The sequence below is a fragment of the Falco cherrug genome, chromosome 8 (genome assembly GCF_023634085.1).
Source record: "Falco cherrug isolate bFalChe1 chromosome 8, bFalChe1.pri, whole genome shotgun sequence".
NCBI classification, from domain to species: Eukaryota; Metazoa; Chordata; class Aves; order Falconiformes; family Falconidae; genus Falco; species Falco cherrug.
In genome coordinates, this window is record NC_073704.1 from 44,161,266 (window position 1) to 44,183,350 (window position 22,085).

Genomic DNA, 22,085 nt, shown 5'->3' on the forward strand with positions numbered 1-22,085 from the left:
CTCTAATCTTTCTCTAGGAGCTTTAAAATGGCTTTGCTGTAGCCCTGAGGCATAATGGTGGTGCCCACCTCTATGAGTCAACCAGGGCGTCTGTAATGGTTGCCACAACAGTTTGTGTACCCTGTGGGAACAAAGATTGAAGCAGGCGAGGTGGGGCTGCAGGGAAGTGCTGGAGCCTGGGAGTTCATGTTCTCTGCACAGGTATGGCTTGGACAGACCTGCTTGGCGTGGCTGTGTGCCTCTGATGTGCTTCTGTGGCAGGTCTCTGGACAGCCCTTCATTTTTTTACACTGAAACCATCGGTGTGGAGGCCAATTCTGAGGGTGGCTTTAATGATGTGAAAACTAGTCTCTTGAGATTTGCGGTGCACTTTGCAGACCACTAAGCGACCATCAGAAGGTAGCAATTGTTAGGCCGTCCCCAGCTTAGATCCATTTCTTTAGGGGATTTACAGTGTAGAAGTTCTCATCCTATGGTTGGCTCAGGATAGGCCAGTGCCCAGGAATGTGTGGTGGGCTTTTTAAATAAACGGGAAAATAAGGAATGTTCCTGTTTGCTTTGGGGGGGGAAGCCTTAAGAATAGCCCTCTGTGTTTTAGCCTGGAGCAGGTTTTACTTGGGATGAGTGTGCTGTTCTCTCATGCCATTGCTGGCATGCATGCACCTACTGAGGACATGATTTTAAACACATGTTGTCACAGAAGGTGCCCCTTGTTTCTAAGCGTGTGCAGAGACGAGGTCAGCCCCTGGCTTGGTTTCAGCCCTGTTGGCTTTATGGCCTGGTCTGCTCCAAGGAAGGCTGGTGTGCTTCTGTTGCTGTTGTTCATACAGAAGCCAAGCCAGAGCCATCCGTGCAACCTGGGGGCTCAGATGCAATCAAGGTTTGCAAGCATGTACATAACTCCTCTGGCACAGATTGTTTGCAGGTTTGGGGCAATGCTGGGAAGTAGTCTGCTTGTCCTGGAAGGTGGTGTGGTTTAGGGTTGGTTTTTGGGCTTTTTTGTGTGTGCTCTTTATTTCACTTTCTCTCTCTTCCCTGCCCAGCTTTACAGTATCTGGTGTTTGGGAGTTCAGAGTGGTGATACCTCTCTTCTCTTGTCCCTGAATCACACCTTGGATTTTCATTAACTCTCCCTGGCCATCTACAAGTCAGGAGTCCAGGTGTTCTCCGCAGTCAAGAGAAAGACAGTGCTTCCAGAGGGTCGCTTGTTCCTAGAGGTGGTCTCCCTCTGCTTGCTTTAGAGGGAGGCTGGACACCTGATGTGGGGACAGATGGAGTATGGAAGTGAAGTTAACATGTAGGGTTAACATTTGGGCTTGCATGGACCTTTTAGGAGAGAGCTGTGGGAGCTCCACAAATTACAGATTGGTGTGAAAGTGAGCTGTAGAGCCTCATCAGGCCCCCTGTGAGGACCGGGCCAGGTGGTAGTCTTCATCTTGCATGGCTTTGAGTGTCTGAGGCTCCTGCAGGTGTCTGGGCAGGTCCTTCTGAGCACGGACATTTGGGCTTGGTGACATTCCTGGGAAATGTGTTTTATCTTGACTTTGTTGGCTTCTGTCATCCAGACCTGAGTCCGTGTTTTCACTCAGGGCTTGCTCCTGCTTTTCAGGCTGCAAAGCTGGGGCTTATCTTGGCTTTGGAGGATATAGGTGGTCCAGCTGCCTGCCTAAGCTTGCTGTCAGCTCAGGAGCATCCACAGGCACTCCCGTAGGAGAGTAGAGCACAGCCTGCATGGGCAGAGCTGTCAGTGATGGGCTGCCCTCCACAGAGATGCTTGTTTTGAAGAAGGCAGTAGCTGAAGCTAACTTCCCCCCCCCCCCCCCCCCCCATAGATCTGGTTGTCTTACAAGGAGGAGAATCTGCATTGTCATCCCTGATTTTTGTAATGAAAAATAGTCTGAGCAATGAGAAAAATAGGCTTTAAAATAATAAAATAGTGAGAAGGCTGAGAGTCTAATGGTCATAAAAGTAACGCTGTCAGGACAAAAATCAGTCTTCGTGGGAAGTCCTCTGACATTGGACAGGGGCCATACAAATGTAAAGTAAATACTGGAGGAAGTGGGACGTAGCTAACGCTGCTCTAATTCTTTTTGTCTCCTAAACTGACTATGCTGATGGTGACATGAATAACAGGCCTTATTACTTGCTTTCAAGGCTGTGATGAGTCACTGAGTTAACTTATTTCTTTATGTTTAAAACCTAGTGGTCTGTCTTATTGTCATTTGTTAAAACTGAGGATAGCAAAAGGACTGTATTCTTACAGCCTAACTTGATATGTATTTTATGCTGTTTGTCTAATTATCTCTTATCCTAGACATATGAAAGTTGATCATGTGCAACTAGGACCTTGCAGCTTTAAGAAGGAACAAATGCTCTTAAGTAATCACAAGAAAGGTGTTGTATTTTTTAAATACTGCGTTTGATGTTTGGTTCCTATGGTAGATTTGTTAGATAAAGATCAAATAAGAATGTGTTCTGCTTTGAAAATTGTGTTGCTTTGAAAATTGTGTAAGAAGTTTGTCCTATGTTAAATAGTGCACAAGTCACTGATTGCAAAACATGACATTGTAATCTTAAGGCGTAGAAAGATTGAAATCATCACATTTAAGAGGGGATTCCCAGCTCTCTGAAAGGGTCTTCCACTGGTTTAGATCTGGGAGGCTTATAAAAACTTTAACATCTCACCACATTTTCTTTAAGAGTCATTGTGGGTGGTGCTGATTTTGGTGGAATGATGTCTATGTGTATGGGTATGCATTTGCAAAGCTGGATCTTTCATTTGGAGCAATCATTCACTGCAACAGGTTTTCAAACTCCCAGATTTTTGCAAGCAACTGCTTAATTAGTAAGTCTTTGTTAGTCTTCCCTGCACTGCAGACTGCAAAGTAAGCACACAAACTAGCTGAGAGGGCAAAGGCTTCACGGAGGGAGACCTGGAATTTGATGACTCTGTTTTCACTGTTTCTACCTTTATTTTTAGGTGGATAATTGTAGATTTTAAAAGCAGGAGAATAATTAAATAGGTGGTGATTTCTTCCTTTTAAATCCTTTACAAACTAGTTATAGAGATGCTTTCAAAATTAATGTATGCCAGCACTTGTTCTAGACTTTTTGGGGTAGGGGGGTGGTGCTCCAATTAAAAAACCAAACAAACCAACCACAAACCAACAGACACCCCCTACCCCGCAAACCCCCTGCAACCAACCAACAACAACCAAAAAAACTAATGGAAAAAGCTTTTCAAGCAAACTTTGCCAGTATGCTCGCATTCCTTTGTAATTCAGGGGAAAGTGAAGGACATTATGCATTAATAAAAAGCCACTTCTGCTGCTGCGTCTGAATGGTTTTGTCCATCCAGGAGCCTACATTTAGTCATCTGGGTCTGAAAACGTTGCTTGTTTCTTCTGATTAGCATTAAGCTGCTTTTATGATTACACTGAAATCATTTTAACACAAAGTTGGTAGAGAAGTCTGTCTTTGCCATTTTAAACCAGGGTCTGATTCATTGTCAAAGCTCTCCTTTGTGCTTATGGCTGCAGAAGTATCCAAAGCAATGAGCTGAGCTGGATGCGGGTCCCTCTCCAAATTCCTCCTTGCTTGAGTAATAGTTAGTCATAAAACCAGTGCTGCTGTCCTTGCCTTAGTCACCAGGCCCATGCCGTTGCTCCTCATTGTCCTTTATGCCAAGCAGCTCCAGGGAGGTGGATTATCTGTGCCCGATAAACCGCCATCCTGCCCCCATCTCCTCCATCTCACCTAGAGAGAACAGGAAATAATTATTTGGAAAGCATGCTCCTGCATGTGGGAGACCTGACCCAGCCCTGAGTCAGCTTTATAAAGCCACACCTTGCTCACCAGGTATGCGGGGAGTCACAACTTCCCTTGGCCCACTGCCCGGGTCACTCCTCTGAACTGTAAATGTGTTCCTGGCGGGGATGTGGCTGCTTTCTGCCTGCAAGGCAGCAGAGTTCAAGCATGTCTGAATTAGGGGGGGATGCTGGTTAGTTGGGAGTTTACATCATCTTTTTGTTGCTGATTTGTTCAATGTTTGAAATTTATGGAAGTAATTTTTCTTTTAAAATGGCCTTGTTTGGCCGGAACTGCAAGAGATGAAAGGTGTGGTATGATTTTGCAAAAGTCATATTGCTAGGAGGTGTTCCAATGAGCCATACTGACTCTGCAGGACCACAGAAACCAAAACACCAAATTAGGGAACTTAATACATTTTGCAAGAGGTGAGGGACACTTCTGCCAAAGCAAAACATGGGGATTTTCAGAATATGAGTGAGTTTCCACCTCCCAAAGTTCTTGGTGTTTGACCTGACTCTGCTGTCATAAGCCTGGTTCCAGTGCAGTGTCTGACCTGAAGCAGTGTACTTCTGAAAACTGCTCTAAATGAGTAATTTTGCCAATAAGGGGTGTCCTTAAAGGAATCCTCTAGGTTGATAATATATTTCTGCTGCCACCTACTGAAGGTTCCCAGTTGGCTTCCATTTGTACTAGTTACCATCAGGCTAGGGTGCAGGAGTTCACTGGAACAATGCGTCATTTCCTGGTCACAGAGAGCAACTGTCTCCGCCTCTAGTGAAAATGCTGTCCTGTGGCTGAGACAGGTTCTGTGCAGTGTGCTCCCAGTGGGCCTGGGGCTTGGGGACAGAAAGGCTGCTCTGCGGGTGGGTTTTTCTGCCCCTTATGTTGCCCCTTCTTCTCTTGAAGGTGGTGTCCCTTGGTACCCAAGTGTGGAAAGCAGCAGGTGTTTTTCCAAATTAGCTTTTTCAGTGTATGTTCCTCAGGGTTTAAAGGTGCTACAATAGTGATGAGGGAAGCCCTGCTGGTTTTGCTGTAGCTAAGATCAATACATGAGGAAGGTAGATTTGCACTAGCAGTTCTTTAGGCAGGTTCTTCTAAAGATCCTGCTGAGTTGGCAGGTGCACTTGTATGCTTGATGTCTTCTCTTCTCCACTCTAATCCAGATGGTTTTGAAGTGTCAGAGGGTCCCCGTTACCTTGTGGAAAGAGAGGCTAAGGGAAAACCCAGGGATCTGAATCATCACTTCTCTTAGGTAAATCGCATCATCGTGCTTCTGTCAGCAGCTGTCGTCAGAAACCAGCTGGGCTCCCTTCCTATTACACTTGAGCAAAACTTCCTATTCACTCTTGAGCAAACTCTAGGCAGCTTCCTGAGAGCAGTAACTCTGCTTGGAAAGTCTTGAAGTGTATCTAAATATTTGGTGGTTGCTGTAGCATGGTAATTCCCAATGTGTGTATGTGCCACAGTGTTGCACTGGGTGAGGACCAGTGCTGGGTGGACACATCAGGGTGTAGGACTGCCTGCAGAGCCACCTCGCCCCATGGCTGATGCCCGCTATTTCAGTTTTTCCTGAAGCAGAAGCAGTTGGGTGTTGTTCAGCAGGTCCACCTCCTTCCCATTTATGGATTCCAAGTGAAGTCCTGTTAAACAGAGTGCATGTCCTAGGCGCATCATCTGCCGTAATATCATGCTGACCAAAACGTTTGCCTTGCCCACAGTGCATGTGATAATGGCTCAATGTGCTGTCCTCAGGCAAGGGAGATTTGGGCAATTTCAACCACCCTAACAGCAGCAGTGGCCTCAAGAGTGAGGGCAGCTCACACTGCTGCTGCTGCCTGGCCCCCAGCATGCAGGCAGCACAGCTTGCTTTCCTCTAGGGGAAGATCCTTCCCCAGACAAGTATGTGTTCCTAGCTCTATCCCAGGATCTGCTGATCACTTTCCCAAGAGTGTGCACACAGAGCCCATGAGGAATGCCAAAAATGCCCTGGGTTAACTTTGGGAGATGCAGAAGCTCTCGGCTAGCAGATTTATGGAGATGGTGTCACAAGATGAGTTGTATCCTCCTATTTGAGGTACTGCATCATGCCTGAAGACTCTGCAGCATTCCTCAATGGAAGCTGCTTAAGTGTGAGAGGGAGATGCCAGCAGCTGGTAGCCATGCATGCTGCGAGCCATGGGGCAGGATATATCCTCTGGGAAGGAACCTACCAGCTTCTTTCATCCTCACAAGTTGGATGTAAAACAAGTTTGTAAAAAAAATAGTTTAAAAAAAAACAAACCAAAAAACCCACAAACCTGAGATGAGAAGGTGTCTTCCAATACCAGATCCTTAAATTTCCATGGAAGTGTTTTTGTATGGGTTTAAATATATTTATGTTCATGGGTCAGGGCTTGAAGCTCTTTTTCTCTTGCTGAGGTGAGGAAATTAGTGGAATTTGAGGAGTGAAAGTAGTAGACTTTGAATGAGAAACCAATACTTAAAACAAGAAATTCGCCTGTGAGCATGAGGAATAATATGCAGCATGAATAAACTGTGGCTGCTGTGTATAGATTTCCTTGAGAGCAGAAGTGCTGTTTTGGCTTTTGGAATTCAGCATGCACACTGTGAAACACTGTGCCAAACTACCAGCTCTAAACAAGGCTCTGCAGACATACAGGTCTGGCCAGTGGCTGACCAGCTCTCTCTGAAGGCAGAGGCATATGAATCACAGTACTGGGGGAAATATGTTGCTTTGATCATCAAAAGCCCATCTGAGAGGAGCTGATTAATACGTTTTTTTTCTTGCTGTGGAATCTGTGAATGCTGGCTCTTTAATCTGCTAGGAATGTAAGGTCTGGGTGCGTCATCTGCTTCTCCAGTGAAGTACTCAGTAGCAGCGTGATGCAGTGGGAACAGAGGTGGGAGGCTCAAGCAGGAGGTGATTTCCCACCGTGTCAAAAGGCCATGGGCCACCTCTGTTAACCACAAGTCCTTTTCTTCTTTGGGGTGTGAACTGTAATTATATTTGCATTAAATCTAGTATTTCCACAGCTGGTGCCAAAAGCAAATAGTGTGGAGCTGGTCAGAGAGCAAGTGTTGGCCGTGACAGCAAGCAAAATGCAAGGAAGAGCCATGAACAGTGAGGGATGGCTTATGGACGCTGCTGTACATAGCCTCTGGCTGGGGCCAGTCAAGCTGCTACTTCCAAGAGCTTGTGCTTTGTACGCAGGTGATGTGAAGAGGCAACTGGAGCTGGCAGCAGCTGCCCAGAGCTGCTGCTGGAGAGTGGAGTGTGTTGGCAGTGGGCACTGCAGCCTGCTGTCCTTGCTGGGTCTGTGGGCTGTGCAAGGCAGCTGCCCTGCCCTCCTTGTGGGCAGGATTGGGGCTGGCAGTGTCCTTCCTGCCAGCCCATGCGGCTCCTTCCACAGGGCTGTCAGCTGCACAGCTGCTCTTCCTCCTGGGAAGGATTCCTGGGAGATTGGCCTGCATTGCCTGTTGGATGGGGCTGCATGAGCCGCCAGTCCTGTTTTTGGCTGCATCTCTGATCGCATGGGAGACTGCTCTTTTACTTTACATAGCTGTACTGAAACCCCCACAGGTTAGCTCCTCACCTCACCCCACATACCTGATTTAGGAGGGCTGCAGGAAGGCTTGAAAGTGGAGAAAGCTCCTGGGAGCTGGAAGGGAAGAGTAAAGGCCAGGCTGATGGTGCCCATCTGTGGTCAGGTGCAGGAGAGCCTCACATCTGCTGGTAGGTGCTAGGAGGTCCAGCTGGTGGGATTGGCTCTGCTGCCTGAAGAAGAGTTCATGGCCATCTCTTCTCACCCTCCATCTGGCAAACCTTTAACATGGCAAACCTACTTCCAGAAAGCAGATTTGGGTGAGAACACTTCCTTTTGCGCTAGTTTTCAGATGGATCATCAGGGCTGTGGTTTGTTTTGCTGTTGCAGCCCTTCCTGGCTAGGGAAGGTGACTGTTGTTGGCAACGGTATTAGCTTAAAGGAATTACAAAACTACAGGCTGAGAGGCATTGACTGTGCTGGCTTTTTGGGGGCATCTTCTGCAGTTTTGCACCCTATCAGCTGTTCTGCATGTGGCCCAGACCTTGCTAGCCTGTCGCGGTAGCCATGTGCTGGTCTCATGTCTCAGTGCAGGAGGCAGTACCCCTCCTGCGTGGGGACAGAGCAGGGCAGGAGGGGGAACTGAAGAGCTGTCACTGCAAATAAGGGGTTGGGTGAGAACTGTGGTGGGGACAAGTGAGTGTGCAAGACCTTGTCCTGTGCTGGGGCAGGGCAGCTGGTGTGCAGTGTGCTGCCTGACTGGAAATCCGTAGCTGCAAATCCTCTACCTCCCCACATGCTGGCAGCCTCGGGCTCCCCTTCCTTGCTGCTGCGGTGGAGAGGCTTCTCGCTCCTCCCGTGCTGATGGGACCTGCAACCTCAGGTCATTCCTCCACGTGGGAGTTGCTGTGTGTGGGTCATGGGAACAAAGCTGCATTTCTGAAACCTCTGAAAGCCACAGGGCAGCGGAGGCTGGTGGGGGTGCGTGTGCACAGTGCCCTTGCTGAGCGGGCCTTCAGAAGCTGTGCCTCTTAAGTAAGTTTCAATAACACTCGAGGTGTATTTTGCAGTGTGGTAGATAAATTTCTAGCAAGTTGATGTGGCAGCGGTGAACCAGGAGGGAGAATCAGCCCCTTGCTGCAGCCAGAGCCATCAGCTGACAAACCAGCCTCTTCCTGCTGTGCCTGTCTGTGTTTCCTCCTTTACTGCCTTGCCACGCTCTTTGCGTAACTGCTTGGGGAGATGCCAGCACCTCAAGGCACTGCCTGGCTTCACTGCAGAGCATGGCTCTGTTTGTAAGCCATGAGTTTGTACTTTTCTGGGAGCTGAGTGGTGTGTGTCAACTTCACCCCATCGCCTTCCCAGAGCAAATCTTTCTCAGTCCTACCCTGAGACTCCATGACTCAGGCAGTGGTGTCTCTCACTGGTTTGGGTAACCACCTTGTCTGAATGGAGGCACCCAGGGGTGGGTGGGTGGGTGGGGGCAGTGTACAGCACCGCTGGTGTGGGGAGCAGGTAGGAGCTCTGAATCTGCAGCTCATAGGTTGTGGAGCCTCTGAAGTCAAGTGGCTTGCCGTGCAGGGCCAGTGTGCTGCCATGTCCTGTCTTTTGACTGGCCAGCACTGGAGCTACTGGTGTAAAAATAATATTAGAGGCTGCAGAGAGCAGCAGCCTTTGATTTCATGAAGGACCAAAACCAGCAGTACAGTTCTGGCACTGTACTGTAAATTTACTGCTAGCTGTACTTGCTTTGGCACAGGCAACAGAGAATTAAACTAACACTTGCAGTGGTGAACACACCTTTGCAGGAAAATATATGCAACTTATTGGATGATGAGCTAAAACCTAGAAGCCATGGCCTAGCCCAGAATATAGGGTTAACTAGGGCTGCAAATCAACATCAAATGCAAATGAAAGCGTGCAGTTCAGGAAAGCTTGGAGGTGGGGTTTGGGAGGCTTCGGTAGTGTTCCTCCCACAGGGAGCAGGTACCAGCAGCCTGGCAGATCTGGCTGGACCGGAACAGCCTCCAGGGTGACTTAAGAGCTGTGCTGTCAGGCGGTCTCTGGGCTCTCAGAGAGCTGATGCAACTAGGCAGTGCATATGTCAGCCAGCTTGCTCACAGCACTGCTCCCTGGGAAGGTGAACCAGGGAGAGACAGTTTCCTGTCTAGACCCCAGTAATTGCGGTGAGGAGGGGTTTGCATGCAAGCTCCTGCTTTTTTCTCCTGTGATTACTAAAGCAGAAACCAGGCCACAGCTCCTCAGGAAGGAACCCCTTGCTTCTGCCATGCGTCTTGGAAAATGCCGTGACTGTGTGCTCCTTGCTCCCCCTTGATTCAGGCAGTTAGTTAGAGTGGGAGCCAGCTGCTGTGCTGGCTCTGGCACTGCCTGCTGCTGGCCTGCGGGAGAGCTCGGGAAGTTTGCAGCCCCCCAGCTGTGGGTCCAGGGTTTCCCTCGATGCTCAAGGATCACCCTGAGCCCAGGGAGGAGTCTCCCTGGAGGCTACTTTTGGGAGGAAGGAGTAAAAGTGTCAGGGCTAGCCCAGATCCTCTGGCCCCAAAAACTACATAACCAAGGAGAGGGAGATAAAAATTCCATGAATCCTTACCTGCCTGGGACTGCAGGTGATGCTTAAGTAAAGAAATGGCATTAAACCATGTCCCTTTGCCATGAACCGTGTAGCTCCAGCACCCCTGCTCCCCTGGGGAGGGTAGATAATGCCACTGCGCAGGAATGGGTGGCGGGGATCTGTGTGGGCTGTACAGCCATGAATGCTCCTGCACTGTCAGGGCCAAATGATCACCAGTGTGGCTTCCTAACAGGGGACATTTGAAATCCCACTGTGTTAGGAGAACAGAGCCATTGTTTGTTGCCTGCCAGCTCCTGGCTGCACATGGAGGCTTCCCTGTGTGGTGGCAGGGCTGCTTGGCTCTCCTGAGGTCACTGCTGGGGCCAACCTTCCAGAGCTGCTTCTGGAAATGTCTCTTGCTGCTTGATGGGCACCAGAGGGAGTGGGGAGGACAGAAAGCCAGAACTGTTTCATAGACTAATTGCATTAAAAAAAAAAAAGTTTTAGTAGTAAATGAATATATAAAGCCAGCTCTGCTGATGCCATCCTTCTCTAAATCGGTAGAACGTGGTGGAGCTTGGACCCACGCAGGTTTTCTAGGACCTGTCTCCCCTTGCAGCCTTTGCATTCAGTTCCTTAGATGTGAAATCCCTCAGTGTCTGTCCAGGCAGTGTGAGTGCAGCACAGCAGTGGCAGAAGTCCTGCTTGTGCGTCAGCAAGTTGTTGGCAGCGGGAACCCACGCTGCACCTCCTCTCCCAGTGGTTTCCTCAAAAGCAGCTCTTGTAAGCAAGAGGGATCCATGTGCTTGGGGACTGCATGAGAGGCACAAGGAACTCTTTACTGTACCCACGGCCCTAGCTGTTGCTAACAACCTTTACTGTTTAAATAAAAGCCCTTTGATATCTAGAAACAGGGCTGGAAGAGATGTCCTCAGGGCATGGGCATTTCAGCTGAGTGTACAGAAGCGTCAGCACAGGTCTGCTGCAAGGGGGCTGATGGGAAGTGATGGCAGCAGGACTGTACCATGTGCTAATGAATTTTCCTTCAGGGTTAGTGGTTGCAGCTCCCTGTGGGCTTGCAGGAGTCGGGGAGAGGCTGTCAGGGGAGCATCAGCTTCACAGTTCTTGCCTGTAGACAGCTGGCAGTGGCTGTGTCCTCTGGCTCATGTACAAGCCCCATCAGCCTGCTCCCCATAGCAGGAAGGTGCTGCTTGGTGGAGGCCAGTGCATGCTTTTACTGCAGCCTGTGCCCGTGGGTGCTGCTGTGCTCCAACCAGCTAGCAGCTGGGGGAGGACCCCAGAGCAGTCTGTTTTTACTCTTTCCTCCAGCTCCCCTGCATGGCTGAGCAATACTGAGGACCTCTGCTGTCCCCCTTTAATTGTCCTTGGTTTTGATGGGCTTCAGAGGTCATTTGTGGCATACTGGGCACCTCTGCCTGTGGCTGAGGTGGCCTTTGGTGGAGTCTAAAAAGGATAGGATGCTTTAGGATGAGGCCCAGACTCCTGTAATTTAAATAACAAACCTGCCAATGCTTATTGGAACCTAGCTTGGCCTGGAAAGCAAGCTCTATAGAGCTCCCCAGGCCTGGGAAGGTGCTCGGTGTGGGAGCAGTGTGCTGCAGCTGTCCGCAGCAGGCTTTGCTGAGAAGAGGACCTTGTAACTACAACAATCCCCAAACTAGCATGTAACAGGTACTACCCATGGAGCCTCGCATCTGCCCCCAAGGGCTCTCCATATGGAGAGCTCTGGGGAGCCTCCCTGAGGGTCCCCCCCAACCCATAATGAAATGCATTTGGACAGTGCTCTCCCTGGTGCTCTCCCTGCTGCCGCCAAAGGAGGTCTGCACCCAGCAGCAAGGGCTGCCTGCATTCACACAGCAACGCCTTCTGCCAGCCTGGTGTCTACCAGAGACTGTTGTGTCTGTTGTTTGGAAACCCAGAAAAAATAGTCAAAAGAGCCAAGTGCTGGTTTTTCCAGTCACCTAGGAGCACCCAGACTAGCAGGAAAAAACGCTGCATGCTGAATTCCTATCTTGGGATGCACAGCTTTGGGCTGCTTCCCTGCCAAGCCTAGCGTAATTAAAGATGATTAAGGAAACACATGTATTTGGTGATGATGCCAGGGAATTTCTGATAGAAAGGAGGGTCTGGGTTTAGAAAAGTGGTCCAGCTGGTAAAGAGAGCCTTTTTTACCAAAGTGTGAAAGGATTTTGCTGTTGTGTCTATGACGAGGCCTCAGCAAATTAATTCCTCTCTGGGCTCCACGTATTGCAGGATCTGATATTATTTCCTTCCTTCCTATGGTTAATATGTCGCACTTTTTGCAGCTCTGCTGTTGCAACAGCCCCAGTAGCTCTGAGGAGGTTTCAGAGGGAACAAAATTCAGTCTATGTAAACGTTGCCCAGGCTAAATATTAATGCTTCCAGGATGCCTCTGGAAATGAATAATGGCTGTCCTTGCTTCAGGAAGCCTGTAGAGTTGTGTGTGCTCTCGGCAGCTGGCTGCCTGCAGCGCCGCCCTGGGAAGCTCTTGGCCCCAGCACTCTGGCACGTGCTGCCATTGCCAAGATGGACCTTAACTCTCCTCTTGCTTTCTGTCTTGCAGCAGAAGAAGTCGTACCTGGAGCGGAGTGTAAAGGAAGCAGAAGATAACATTCGCGAAATGCTGATGGCCCGGAGGGCACAGTAGCCTGCCCCTGTGCCTGCTGGGTGGTTTATGGGCAGCTCTGCCTGCATGCTGCTTGCTGCCGCCTGGCTGCACAAGCTCTGTTCTGTGGCAGTTCCAATAAAACTCTGCTGCAAAGCCTTAGCTCATTTCCTCTGCCTGCTCCCTTGCAGCAGCTGCTCTCCCCTTAGGAATCTGACAGAAAAAGGAGGCAGCGGTACGATTTGGGGTGAGTGCCCTTCAGGGAATCCTTTTTCACTTTAAAGCAGCCATAGACCTTGCCTTCTGGAAAGAAGTTGCACCACTCAGCACTGGGGAAGGTTTGCTGCCTTGTTCTGCTGGAGTGGGGCTGGCAAAACTGTGGTGGGGGAAAAGAGGCAGGCAGGGTGGAGCAGGGCTGGGAGTCACAGGCACTTCCAGGTCTGTGACAGGTGGTGATGGGCCCTGGTTCCCTCCTTGTACAGATGGGCCTGGCAGAGCCCCAGTGCAGCAGTGAGCTCATGGAGGGCCAGTGCCACCCTGTGCTTTGTGCTCACAGTGCACCAGCCTGGTCTCCTTCCCTACTCCTGGCTTTCGTGCTTTTCTGAAATGGAACTTACAGGGCTTCAAGCAAGGGGCTTGAAGGCTCCTGGGGCCAGGCTGCTGCCAGGGGCCCTCATTAACTAACCTAAATAACCGAAAACAGATCGTAATGCCTCAGACGAGCCACAAAACTGAGTTTCTGAGACCCAAGTAGAGGGGCACAGAGGGGCCAGGCTGCACCACAGGAGGCATGTGCTCACTCGGGGAAACTCCCAGACAAAAAAGTGCATAGGAACCCAGCAAGGTGCCTTGTGAGGCCTAAGGAAGCCTCACAGCATGGCAGCTGTGGCACTGCCATGTGGTTTGCAGCCAAGCCCTCTCCCTACCTTCGGTCCACCAGGCCTGGATGCCAGACCCAGGCCCCTGCAGGAGCAGGGAAGCAGAGGTGCTGCAGCAGAGGCACAGCCTTAGGGTCCCAATGAGCACAACCCTCATTTAGCTGAGCTTGGGCCACTCTTCATTCTGGTGCCTTTCAGGGAGGCTGGAAACTGAGGAGTAGCGAGCACCCTGCTGCAAAAAGGTCCAAGATTCCCTTGGTGATCTTTGGGCAATAAACGATGCCAATGTGTGTCAGTCCACCAGGACTGGTTTTGATCATGAGGCAGGGAGAACAGCAGCTAACCAGGGCACTGGGCAGCTGCTGACCAGCAGCAGGTTTCTCCACTTCTATGCAGATTAAAGCTTTTTATCCCTTTTCTGGGTAGGCTGTGCTATGAAACAGCTTCAGTTGTAACTTGACACTAAATTAATCTGTGGCCTTGTTTCTTCTTACTCATTAATTTACTGCCCTGCAAGCTCATACACTGCAGCAGCTGGATGATGGATCACTGCTCAAAATCCCTGAGTGGTATCAGTCCTTCCACAAAAGCTGTGGCTGTGCACATGCAGCAGCTCAGCATGTGCCCCCCCCCTCCCCCCCAACTCTGCCATCCCAGGAACTGCTGGAGAGGCCCCTGGTCCCAGAAGGGGACTTGCATGTCCACCTGTGAGTAAGCAGGGGGATGAAAAACCAACTGAGCTGCCCCATGTGGGACAAGAGAGTGAGTGGTGGCAGACATGGGTGCTCCACCCCTGCTCATTTCACTTCACTTCCACAACTTGTGCACCAGGTTGCTGGCAGAAAATCCCCCAGATGCTGGTAACAGCAAGGCCAAACAATACCAGCCCCAGCCCGGGGTTGAGGCACAAACTTATGCAGCAAAGTTGCTTAAAACCAAGTCCATCATTGCTGCCACAGAGTCCAGGCTTGTGGGAGGCTGAGAACAGACAGCGACGAGGGAAGCACACCCTCTATGGGACAGATTTATTGAAACAGTCAGGACCTAGCAAAGAAAATCAACTGTTGGCTTTAATTATTGCGTATGTCTCCATTTCTAGGACTAGGAAAATTTCAACTGATAAATATACATTTCATCAGAATGCCTTTGGCTGAAATACACCACTAGCACATTCTTCAAAGTTACAACAAAAGTCTTAGAAATGTTAAAAAGGGATTTTTCCTTTACTAAAATAAAGGAGCACACCCCCCACCCCAACAAGGCGCTAGGACTGACAGACAGGAACTCTTGGCTGTGCAAAGCAGAGTGTTGATTACAGTAACAGAAGGAAGTCGAGACAGGAGTGGGGAGCCTGCATAGCACTCAGTGAGAGGTATGGGAGGCAGCTGCAGTAGAGTCAGGTCAGCATGTCCCAGAGGCAGCAGCAGCAGAGTGCAGTCCAGCATGCCGTCAGGCAGGCACTCTCCCCCGTGTCATCCCTCCGCCGCTCCTCCACGACATACACTGTGGGGACAGGAGAGCTCGGTCAGTCAGAGAGCAGCACAGCAATGCCCACAGCAGCCAGCCACATCTGCTGCCTCAGTACAGCTGGAGTGCCCCTCCGCACCCCAGTCCTCAGTTTGGGCAGCCCACGCTTGCTGGAGAGAAGCTGGTGCACTAGGAAGCACCTGCAGGAGGGGAGGTGCTGAGCTCCTCATGCTGGGTGCTGCAGCCCCTCCAGCCACAATTTCATCACCACAGCAGCATCCTGCAAGGACCCGCTGACCCCTCCCATTGCTGCAGTACCCCTCAGATGCAAAGGGTCCCCCAGGGGACCTGCTTCCTTCCGCAGCTGGGCCCAGACTGGTGGGACTGTGCAACCTTACAATCTTGACACAAGCAGCCAGTACACGTCAGCCAGAACCAGACTTCTGCCATGTCACATACAGTTACTGAGTAAGAAAATGAGCTCAGCCTGTAAGGCGTCTGCTCCCAGCGAGCTGCCCTCTGGTGAGCACTGTGCCTAACCCTCCCTGCCACAGCCCCCAGCCACTGGGAGGTCCCCGCAGCATGGTGCCCACCGTGCCCCAGCTGAAGCCAGTGCCCTTCCAGGCCCAACACAGCTGCCTGTCCTGGGAGGTACCCAGCCCAGGCAGCAGTGCTGGAGAGGACCCTGCATGGCACCTGGGGTGCTGGGGAAGGAGTACGTGAGGAGGGTGGTGGGTCAGATGTGGCTAAGGGGCCAAACTTCCACCCAGCCACTCACTCCCTGCCCCTCCTCAGCAGGGCAAGATGGGAAAAAGAGGGTAAGAAATCTCATAGATGGGAAGATTGCTCACCTAATACCATCACTGACAAAAATGGGCTCAACTTGGGAAAAACTAAACTAATTTGTCACCGATTAAAACAGATTTGGGTAGTGGGGAACAAAGACAAACACTAACCCACCAGTCTCCCTCCTGCCTCCTCCACCTCACTGCACATAGGGATGGAGAGCGGGTGCTGTGGCCTGTGCACAGCAGCTCCTCCCCTCTGCTGCCCCTCCTGGGAGAGCCGAGCTGTGCGATGGTGCATGCCAGCCTTCCTGCAGCCTTGGCAGAGCCCATGGTGCCCTGCCACGCAATCTGTGCTTGGGCACCATTAATCTTTGGAGGGATCGTTAGGTACCTGGTGATGGAGAAGGCAGCTCAAGGCTCTCGGCACACTGCCATGACCAGTGGGAGCAGCTGCCCTGCACCAGACCAGGTGCTGCTGGGGGCTGTTGCTGGCCTGAGCTCCAACACAGGCACAGCCCCTGGGCTCCAGTGTAGGGTCCCTGCCGGGAAAGGCTCCTCTAACACGTGTCCTAGAAACACCCACCTGGCTCCATAGTCCTCCACGGGTTGCAGTGAACACCCAAAATGCCTCCTGCTCCTCCAGCCCTCTGCTGGTTCTCTTTTGTCCCCTCTTCTGTCTCTGGCATTTTCTGCCCTTTCTTAAATGTGTTCTCACAGAGCCACCAGCAGCTTTGCCGATATGCTCAGCAGTGTCCTGTGGTTAAGTCTGGTGCAAAGCCTTGCCACCTACAGCAGGACAAAGGTCTGGGGGGCAGGAGGTGGTCTCAAGGTAAGATTCAGCTACTTGTGTGCAAATGGCTGAATGGCCGTGGGGAGGAGTTCAGTGGCAGAGCAGTGTCCCTCCTGCCCTCAAGGCTGGAGAAAGCTTGCTCTGCATTTTGGGCACTGGACAGAGGATGCTTTTGCACCAGCCAGCACTTCTCAGTGCTAGGAAGAGCTTGCTCTTCCCAGGCAGCAGGCCCCATGGAAACAGCAGGGATCAGCTACGGCTGATGGGCCTACCTGATTATAAAGCCACCTGGCCGCTGTGAGGAGAGTGGGCAGGAGGCGGCTGTGGCAGAGCTGGGATGCATCGCCTTCAGAGCGTCCTTCTCTCACAGCCTTCAGCTGAGATCAAGGAACACTGACAGTACCCACATCCACCAGGCTCCAAATCAGCAGCAAGCTGACTTGGAAAACAAGTGGGTAGGTTTCTTGCTTTGGCACTTCCATGCACAATCAAAAACCACAGTTTTAGCATAGTGAAGATGACAAGAACCTGCCTGCTGCTAGGTCTGGCTGGGCCACAGGCAGGAGAGGCTGGATAGACACCCAGGGCAGAGTTTTCCAGGAGATGACAGCTTCCGTAGCTACAAATGCACTTGCAGTTTGTCTGGCTGTTGTCTGTTTAGACTGGCACCACTAAGTCAGCTTGCTTTAATAACTAGCTGTTCCCTGACACTGCTTTAGCCGTATCACACACATAACTGCCTCCTTCCCTGGGAAGTCAGGGCAGGAATCAGTCCTTGCTCCAGCTTTGTGTCCATCTTGCATGCTAGGGGACTTCCAGCTCTGTCTGCTCAGCACCAGAGACACAGCCAGCTCTTACCAGTCTAGGAGGTGGCAGTCCTCAGGCACTTCACCTGCCGAGGGGTGGATGCCTGGATCACACCCCCAAGTGCTTGGGGTATCACCTCATGCACAGAAACCATTTAGGCTCTGCCCCTCCTGAGCTGCCCAGAGGCCCCCAGCAGGCTGTTGGGATTTAGTGCACATTGCCTGCTGTCTGAAAGCACAGGAGGGAGCCCCAGGTTTGGATGGAGCTCTCCCAGCAGGGTCTCCTGCCCGAGGCCAGTGTGCTGCCTGCTCTTTCTGCCAGCCCCTGAAACCCGTCAGGGACAGATGAGCAGTTTACTTTGGTTCCTCCTCACTGAGCCTGGGCTATCATGCTGAGGAGTGCAGCACTTTTGAAGGCAGGCAGGTGACCCTCCTTAATGTTTTCTAGGGTCTGTGTTATGGTCTGCATGGGAAATGGGCCCTCACACAAGAGTTTGACCCAGGCAGGCAGCTAGTGCTTTAAGTCAAGTGGCTGAACATGTGGTGTTGACAGGCAGGAGACGGCTCACGTCATCAACCTGGTCCTCCCATGGGCTTGCTTTGTGCTCAGAAAAGTGTGTCGTTGCCCTCCTTCACTGCTTCAATTCTCTCAAGAGTGATGAGTGGAAGATAATGTGCTCTGGTTTACATGATACCAAAATCCTGCCACCATCAGGGTAGGGCAGAGAGAGAAATAACCCAGTAACCCCCTGCAAATATCTGCCCTCAGGTACAGCCTGTAGCCCAGCCTCATGCAGCATCCCTCTCACCAACAGGTATAATGAGAGGAGGCATCTGCTCTGCAGGCACAGCCCAGCTCCAGAGGAGCCACTGCATGGCGCTAGCAAAGGACAGCTATCCATCCTTCCCTCCAAGGCCTTGCAGCTGCCTGTGAGCACGCAGTCACACGTGTAGTGCCCTTGCTCCAGGAACGTCAGGGTTGAAGCACATCTCTTCTCCAGACAGCCCCAGAAGGAGGTGGCAGCATGCTGCAGTGCTGTGACAGGCTGTGCTGGAGCAGGAGAGGTTTCCCATGCTCTCCTCTCCCAGGAGCTGCTGGCCTGGCCTGCCCCTGCAGAGCTAAAGCAGGCACCTCCAGGTAGGAGCAGACCTGGATCCAATGGAAACCTGGCTCCCATGCACAGAGCAGGGCTCAGCACCTTCTCCAGCACGATGTCAGGCAAACATCATCCTGGGAGTGGTTTGGAGAAGGCAATTCCCTCCTCTCTGAGGCATGCCTGCTCCGAGCTCTATCAAGACACCAAAACCTTCCTGGGCTGGGGGGGGGGGGGGGGCATTCCCCCACCCCACCCCCCAGAAAAAATAACAAAAAAAAAGAGGGAACAAAGCTGCAGGTGCTGGTGCCAGGGCTGGGGGGCACTGGCAGGCGCACGCCCCTGCTAATGACATCTGATAATTATCCCAAATTAATGAGGGCTGGAAAGCGGCCGGTGGGGCCCCTGTGGGCTGTTGTCAGTGCTGCAGCAGTGGGGGAGGCTGCAGCTCTGCCATACCAGCAAGGAGTGCAGAACAAGGTGAATGACTTGTAAGCCCAGAACCCTGGCCGCCTTCTGCAACCCAAGAGTCTGTTTCATCCCTTTGAAAGAGTGGACCACAGACCCATCCCATCCAAAGGGGGAACCTGTCCCAAGCCTGACAGGACTTTGGTCAGGCCCTTCCCTGTTACCTGCCCACAGCCCCAAACTTGCACTCAAAACCATGCATGGAAGACTTACAAAGCCTTCACGTTCAAAAGCATAAAAGACTTGTGTTTGGCCTCATACAGCATTATGTCTGTACCTCTTTATTCACTGCCTGCTCTCCCTGGTGAGGTGACCCAAGTCTGCTTGTTCCTGTACACCACCGTGCAGTGCAAGCTGTCATCAAGCAGCTGGTCAGGTCCCTGGAGCACTGGGCTATAGCAGCCACTGACTGCTCAGAAGCAGGAAAGGAGACAACCGTGCCCTGCCATCCAGGGGAGAAGCTGGCTTAGCAGAGCTGCCCGCACTGTTTTACTTTCCTTCCTCAACTGGCACTGCTGGGAACAGCTGGACACCCCGACACTTGATCCATTTACCCTCCTCAGCTAGGCAGCATTCTTCCCAGCAGCACACAGAGCTGCCCTTCTTTCTGGCTCAACACATCAAGCCCTAGTGAGAAGTGAGCCCTGGCACCACACGATGCCTTTTTGCAAACCCAGTCATACAGCTGAGCCGTTCAGGAAGGAGAGCGGCAGGACAGAGCTGTACAGAACAAGTTCAGCTTGCAAGGACTGAAGGAGGCACTGTCGTGTTTCAGGCTGGGAAAAACCTTAGGGCTTTTTCTCCCTGGTGGATCCAGGAGCTCTGAATAAACAGGTCTTTGGTGGCTTTGTTTCCTCTGAGAAGGTCCTGTTATAACAAATGAAGGCAAAACACATACTAAATGCTCCAAGAGTCCTGTATAAGATGATGACATGCAGTTATTTGGCAGGGCAGAGTGCACATAAAACAGCCAGAGATCGCCAAGGGCTCCTCACCAGAGTGGGGTACCAGCCATGCTCTCCTGCCCACGTTCACCTGGGAGAGGATGCTCACCAGCTCCTGCCATCCCTCAGAGTGAACAGCCCAGAGTGCTTTGCCCATGGCTGCTCTGGAAACTTCCAAACCAGCTCCCTGTGCTGGAGCCTTGAGGCAGCTCTTGTTTCTAAGTGGCTGCCAGGTGCCAAGCTGTCCTGCTTCGAAGCCATGGAGAGCTGGATTGCTGCTGCCAGGGCATTGCCATACCCAGAACTGAGGGGGCCACAATGCCCTGAGACAACCAGATCTGCACAGCAGAAGGGGGCTGGGAGGATGTTTTGGCAGGCACTGGTTCCTGGTGGTCTGGAGGCAGCAGGGCGACTCTGACCTCTGGAAAACACCAGCAAGAACAGATACCACAGAACTCGCTCCAGAGCAAAGTCCTTGCAGCTTCAGACTGAGTGAAACCCAGGGGAACCTGACACCCTTCCCTGCCCCAGAAAAAGCTCTGCAGCATATGACACTCCTAAATCTGGTGGATAGCTCTGGTGGATAAGGTTATGCTCCTTTGGGGGTGCCTCGCATACCCTCAGCTCTCTTGCTGGAGCAGCTGAGATGGACTGAGCTTTTAGTCTGACAGTACCTGGCCTGATAGTGGGTACCTTCTCTGAGCACTAAGGTATGGCACTTCAAACAGAGCACAGGTAGACCTTGCTAGCCAGCTGCTCTGGCCAGCCTCCAGCATGCATCTGCTGACCAGATGAGGCCATGTCCCTGCAACATAAACCATGGGCTGGAGGGCAGTTATTAGTTTCAGCTACTCCGGTCAAGCCCATCTTCAACCTGGTTGAAGGTGGCTGTATCTGTAGCCGCAGCCAAGGCGCCAGCCAGGGAAGAGCTCTACCACCACTACCTTTTACTGCTAGAGTTAAAGCAATGTTGCTTTTTAGTAGCTCAGCGCAAAGCCACCAAGGAGCAATACTTGAGCCTACAGAAGATACAACCCATCAAATGATACACTATTGACAAGTCCTCCATCATAGCATGCAAACCAGTAAAGCATTTTGCTAGTTAGTCAGCAACTTGCAAAGAAGTCAGTGAAATTGAGTCTAAGTGCATACTCCACTTGAGGATGGGTTCGTGTAACCTTCCACACCCCAAAGCAGACTTGAGAAGGATGCTGCCCTGTGTAATTTATAATAAACTGTCCATGACTCCAGGCATACATGAAGAGTTTGCCTGAGGTATTTATGATTAATCCATTAGAAGTTTCAAACTACAGCCAAGTGCTGAGGACACACTGACAAAGCACGTTCAAAGCATGTATAAAGTGCTATTATGAAACACTTGCTGAAATATTAAACAAAACTGCTTTTCCAAATTTGGGCCTGTACAGTGGGAGATCGGCACTTTCACTCCACAGCCACTCAGCTGGCTTGCATTGGATGCTGTGTCTCAGCACAAGTGGGTCACAGCAGCAGTGGGCATCACCCCTCCCCTGCCAGCCAGCACCCTCAGCTGCCTGCATGGCACTGCTGCTGGCAGCTTGTGCTAGAAAGGTCTGCACTGACCTGGCTGATACACAGGCACAACTGGGGGCTAAACAATTCAGGGCAAGACTGGGACAGAAGAAGGGACAGCAGCCACATCAAGACCTTTCTGGGACTCACCATGGGTTTTGGAAGGCGTGTCTTTCTGTTAGGAACAGTGAAACAGCACTGGAAAGGGACAGTGTCCTTTTACTCTCTTCTGCTAAAAGCTGGAAGTCATTTAAACCAGCATCACATTGTGGCACAAGTACCTTTCTGCAGAAACTCTCTGAGAAAAAACCTGTGTTTTTCGCCATGCAGGGGGTTATGGTACTTTACCAAACCCATTCACCTTCCCAGTTCAAGGCAAGCCCCAAAGACAACCATTTGAAATACACATTTGAGAAGTCATTGCCTTCCACTGCACAGTTCCTCTCCCAGCAAAAGCAAGAGTCTCACTCCAGAGGGCAGCTCTCTTGCCACCGCCAGCCCACAGGAGCTGGTGTTTGCTGCCGCAGTCTGAGAGGAAATACAGTTGCCACTGGAAGTTTCCAGACTAAGAGAGTATCTGGGCAATACTCTAAATAAAAACAACCACCTCTTCCTTTACAGTTTGAGTTTAATGATCACTTTCTTTGAAGCTTCATCAATGCTTCGGAAAGTTGTATCTCTGTCACTGTCACCAGACAAATTGCCAGAGAAACAGCCATACAGCATTAATG

The 22,085-nt window shown here is 51.2% G+C and overlaps 2 protein-coding genes across 8 annotated transcripts in view; one reads left to right on the forward strand and one right to left on the reverse strand.

Moving 5' to 3' along the window:
* Nucleotides 1–12,730, forward strand: part of PFDN1 (prefoldin subunit 1) — a 32,537-nt gene extending 19,807 nt beyond the window's left edge. The window contains exon 4 of the mRNA XM_055719074.1: nt 12,527–12,730. Coding sequence (XP_055575049.1) covers nt 12,527–12,610 — 84 coding nt within the window. The 3' untranslated portion in view covers nt 12,611–12,730. The remainder of the gene's footprint in view (nt 1–12,526) is intronic.
* A 1,768-nt stretch (nt 12,731–14,498) lies between these two features.
* CYSTM1 (cysteine rich transmembrane module containing 1) overlaps nt 14,499–22,085 on the reverse strand; it is a 70,781-nt gene continuing 63,194 nt past the window's right edge. For all 7 annotated transcript variants that reach the window (XM_055719069.1, XM_055719072.1, XM_055719070.1 and 4 more), the window contains exon 3: nt 14,499–14,949. In XM_055719069.1, the coding sequence (XP_055575044.1) occupies nt 14,843–14,949 (107 nt within the window). In that variant the 3' untranslated portion in view covers nt 14,499–14,842. The remainder of the gene's footprint in view (nt 14,950–22,085) is intronic.